We start from the raw sequence: 5,083 nt of genomic DNA, 5'->3' as shown, positions 1-5,083 counted from the left end.
GGGTGCCTTCCAACATGGAGATGTGGGAGATTGTCAGTGGAGGGCAGATGAAAACAAACCCAAAAGAAAGAACAGTGGGAGTTCTTGGAAGAAGATTCCCTTCAAGGCAGCCTTAAACAGCACACCAGGGCCACTGTGAGTGGCTGAGTGGGGGTGGGGACAAAGGGTGGGGCTGGCTGGGCTGTGATGTGCTGTGACACCTGTGACATCACAGGGGGACATGTCACAATGGGGGCAGCTCCAAAAGGCCCCAGCAGGTAACGCTGGCCTTCATTGCTTGGGCAAGCGGTGAGTGCACACGTGCTGGGGAGGCTGGGCTGGGGACAAGGGCCAGGGTGGAAACCTGGCTGCACCCGGGGCTGGCTTCTCCCTCTGCGTGCGGGGACAGCCCCTCGTGGGAGAGCCTTGGGAAGGCCACGCTGCTGCTGCAGCTGCTGCTGCTGCTGCTGGGTCAGCAGGACAGGCCTTGCTGCCTGCCAGCTCTCTGGGGCCCTGTCCTTCCTGCCCTCAGATCCCTGAGCAGATCCCTGCTGCCCTCCCTCCCGCAACCAGTAGTTGCCTCCCTCACAGCACCACTCATGGCCTTCTTTCCATCCTCCTGCAGACCATGAATTCCGTCGTGTTCCTTTTCATGCTCTTGAAGAGCCTCACCCTTTACCCACAGCCTGTGGGGGATTGGGATGAGGAAGCTCGGCGGCGCATGGAACTGCGTGCCCAGCAGCTGGAACACGAGAGGCTTCTGCTGGAGCAGGAAGTGGAGCGGCTCATCCGGAAGAGTGAAACCCAACAGTACTTGCAGCTCGTGACTGTTGCTGTGCTCCTGGTCCTTGTCTTGCTCCTATGGTTTATGGGATGGGAAAGGAGCCTGAGGAGAGAGAGGAATGAAGAAGCAAATGAAGAGGGAGTCAGAAACAGGGATGCAAATGGAGAAGAAGCTGTTGGAAATGAAGAAGGCAACGCGAATTGGGAGGAAGACAACAATGATGACGGCAATGTACAGCAAGTGGGCAATGCTGCTGCAAATGAGGCAGATCATGGTGGAAACGAAGCTGTCAATGAGGATACAGCTGTAGAAAACAACTACGAAGATTTAATCCGAGAAGTAGAGGATCTTTTTGGGGAAATCATCGGTGCAGTTTTGATGGAGCGCATCCAGTGGCCTGTCCAGGACCTGCAGAGAGGCTGTGAGTGGATAACTGACCTGATGGACAAGTATGCCACTTTCTTTGGTCATGTCTTGTCAAACAGTTTCTACCCAGTCCTGCAACGAGCCATCGGGGTGGGCAGCGCCTTTGAAGGTTGGAGTCCCCGAGAGCAGGACGTTGTGTACCGCGTGCTCGTCCCCATGACCCCTCCCCGAGGCCACAGCTTCCACCTGGAGCTGGACACTGCAGGGCACACGCAGGTGAGGAACTTCCGTGTGCGCGTGCAGCTGGAGTGCACCTGCACGAGGGAGCAGCAGGGCGACAACATGCTGTGCTTCCTGCACCACCCCAAGGAGGAGCTGAGGAGGAATCAGGATCCCAGCCTCCTGGACACCCTGTGCACCGGCTCCTACCTGGACGTGCAGAAAACGGCCCGCTGGTTCTGCCAACTGGTGAGAGCAATCTGGCCAGCTTTGCCTCAGTCACACAGTTGGCATTTAACGCTGCTGCCCTCCAGACGCTCCTGCCAGTTCAAGGTGACAGATGGAGATGAGAGCTTCAGGATTGAGATGTTGCTTGGGGTAAGGAGAGGCGACTCAGACATCTTTGTCAGCAGCCAGCCTAGAGAGGCCCACACCCCAAACACAACCTGGCCTGAGACTTATGATGTGGCAGAGACCCAGTTCCTCAAGCACGTTGCCAGCCAGGCCCCCCCCGACAGTTTGCACCTCCACTGCCTGCAGTTCTTCACCCGCCTCCAGCTGGGCTTCTGCTTTTCCACCTACGCCATCAAGACCCTCGTCATGCACCTGCTGGCTGAAACACCCGTGGCATTGTGGTGCAGGAGACATTTCCTGGAGCGACTGCTGCAGATCAGAGATGGCCTGTTTTTATGTGTCAGAGCAAAACGCCTCAACCACTTCATTGTGGGCAACGAGAGGCTTCCTCGTGACATCAGGGTACCCCCAGATGTTCCAACGGCTACGACACACAATCTCTTCCATCGCCTGGCGCAGGACTCGGACGCGTACAGCCAGGCCGTGCTTGAGTACTGGGTTCTGAAGAAGTGGCTCAAAGAATTGATCGAAACGAACCTTGGATGAATGAAGGAGAGGAATCATGGCTACGAGCACAGAGCCTGTGCTTGGCCTTGTGCTGCTGGCAGCTGGCAGCAAAGATCCACCTCGTCCTACAAATTTGGTCCTTTAAGGAGAAGAGGATGCACGCAAAGGCTCTGGCCAAAGTCCCACAGCCTCTCCTGCTGCCTCAGCAGGTGGAGGGCCACAGCAGGGCTTCTTCTACCTCTTTGAAACCTTGAATTTTTCCAAAAAAAGACACCCAGATCGGCATAAAGCCCGGCTTGCCTTTCCCCACTCCTAAGGGTGCACCTGAAGAGAGAACATGCCTCACGTGCAGCACCAAAGTCACCAAATCCCACTTGCAACATGCACTTGTTGCCAGCCTTTGAGAAGGGCTGAAAGAAGCGGGAATGCGGGTGAGGAAAAGAAGAAAGAAACCAGGGGCAAGAAGGACCAAGAGGAAAAGTCAGCGCTGCTTGCCCGGGATGAGTCCATGGACGGCGTCTCTCCTTGTCTCCGGAAGGGACACCTTTGGGTCGGCTCTGGACCAGCTGTGTTGGAGCTGACCTGAAATTTTATCTATAGAAGAATCTAGATTGTTATTTCATAGCTAGCTAGCTAGCTAGCTATGAAATAACAATCTAGATTCTTCTATAGATAAAATTATTATAGATAAATATTTAATATATAAATATATATATCAATATATATTAACATATATTTATATATATCAATATATAATTAATATATTAATTAATAATAAAAATTAATAATATTTTCATTATTAAAAATTTATAATATTATTATTATTTTATTATAATATTATGTTATTTTATTTATGATATTATTATTAATAAAGTTAATAATATTAATTAATTGTTAATAAAATACAATATATTAATATATAATTAATATATTAATAAATATTAATATATAAAATTTTATACATAAAATTATTATAGATAAAATAACTAGCTAGCTAGCTAGCTAGTGTTCATGTATTTTATACTTTAATGTTCATAGACATGTAATCATATATAATAGTCATATAATGATTAATATATCATATATGATAGTAAAATGCAACACAAGAAAACAATAGACTAATAGAAATAATACCAAAAATATGAAATAGGTAATTCTTGTGTCATGAAGCAATATTATTCTAAAGAGTTGAATATGTAATTATATTTAAATAATAACAATAGAGGACACATGGAGTGTCACTATCTATTGTGATGCATATTCATGCATTTAGCACATTTTTGTCTGGAGTGAGTTTCATCAAATAGATCTATTGATAGCATATACAATGGGTAGATAGAACACGTAGGATAATATTTTGATATACAAGCAAATCCATATCTAGTGTGGCTCTCAGTTGTGAGCCATATTAATGATCTGTAGTTAGCATGTTTAGGATTGGCAAGCTGGAAACGGCTTCGCTCTTTTTTCAATAAAATACAACATTGCAGAATCTGCATCGTGCAAGACTTTATTGATCTCAGCCAGACCTAGAGCACGGGTAAACGTCACGCGCCGTCAATGTGGGCTCATCAACTGTCTCCCGGAACTCCAGCAGACTCAGAGTGCTGAAGTGGTTCCAATGAGAAATGAGGCCCAGCCGTCCCCAGCCCCTCTGATCCCAGAATCACAGAATGGCTTGGCTGGGAAGGCTCCTTAGAAATTGCCTCCTTCCAGCCCCGCTGCCATGGGCAGGGACACCTTCCGCTAGGCCAGGCTGCTCCAAGCCCCAGCCAAGCTGGCCTGGAACACCGCCAGCTGCTGTGGGCAGCCGCAGCTCCTGTGGGCAGCGTGGGCCGGGCCCTCGCCAGCCTCAGAGGCCAGAATTTCTTGCCCATCTCCAGCCTAAGGCTGCCCTGCGTCACGGGGAAGCCACTGGCCCTGCTGCTGTCCCTGCAGGCCCTTGGACACAGCCCCCGTGCAGGGCTCTGCTGGGCCTCGGGCAGGGACTGAAAGGCCGCAGCAAGGTGGCCCTGCAGAAGCCCTTGGAGAGCCCTGGGGCCACCAGTGGCACCATGAGAGCAGCGAGCGGGGCCTGGCGCCTCCGTGCGGGCGGGCGGGAGGGCAGCGGGCGGGCGCTGAGGCCCTGCCGGCTGCAGCGGGCAGCTCCGCAGTGCGGCCGGCAGAGAGCCCCGGGCTCCCGCAGCTCTGCAGCCCTGACGGCCGAGGCAGCTGCCCAGCCACAGCCGGCTGGAGACACGCGGCCAGCCCGGGGCCTCCCGCAAGGGGGACCCTGCTCTGGGGCCGGGCCAGGCCGCAGCAGGGAGCACCCCATGGGCTGTGCCCGCACAGGGAACTGCTCTGCCCGGGCTCGGGGCCCTGCCAGCAGGGCAGCAGGGCCAGCAGGGCCGGGCACAGCCACAGGGGGACACGTGGCTGCAGTCCCGCTCAGCATCAGAGAGGAACCTTCTCACTCTCTGCAACTCCCTGACACGAGGCTGGGGCTAGGGTTGGTCAGGCTCTGCTCCCAGGAAACGAGGGACAGGACAAGAGGAAATGGCCTCAAGTCAGCACTCCGCCAGGGGAGGCGGAGATTGCGTTTAGGGAAAAATTTCTCCTCTCCAAGGGTTGTCAAGCACTGGCAAAGGCTCCCCGTGGAGTCCGTGCAATTCTCATTGCTCGATGCACTTGACAAATGTCAAGTGGATGTGGCACCTGGGGACGTGGCTTCCAGGGGGACTTCTGTGCCCTCTGACTGCATGGCAGGACGAATGTGGGGCAGGACACAGTGCAGATGCTGGCAGCTGTGAGCTGACTCAAGCCATAGAGATGAGCCTTCCCCGTTGGCTAGCACCGGTGCTGGCAGCTGAGCCACTGGCTACGTGCCACCTTCCC

At 52.5% G+C, this 5,083-nt stretch overlaps 1 protein-coding gene across 1 annotated transcript; it reads left to right on the top strand.

Annotated features, from left to right (window-relative positions):
- The first annotated feature begins 607 nt into the window (after window positions 1-607).
- On the top strand, window positions 608-2,248 carry LOC131587127 (inositol 1,4,5-trisphosphate receptor-interacting protein-like 1). Its single transcript, XM_058854707.1, has one exon. The coding sequence runs from the start codon at window positions 608-610 to the stop codon at window positions 2,246-2,248; it is 1,641 nt and encodes a 546-aa protein (XP_058710690.1).
- Window positions 2,249-5,083: the final 2,835 nt, after the last annotated feature.

The sequence above is a fragment of the Poecile atricapillus genome, chromosome 1, assembly GCF_030490865.1.
Source record: "Poecile atricapillus isolate bPoeAtr1 chromosome 1, bPoeAtr1.hap1, whole genome shotgun sequence".
NCBI lineage: Eukaryota > Metazoa > Chordata > Aves > Passeriformes > Paridae > Poecile > Poecile atricapillus.
This window is presented reverse-complemented; position numbering and strand designations above follow the sequence as displayed.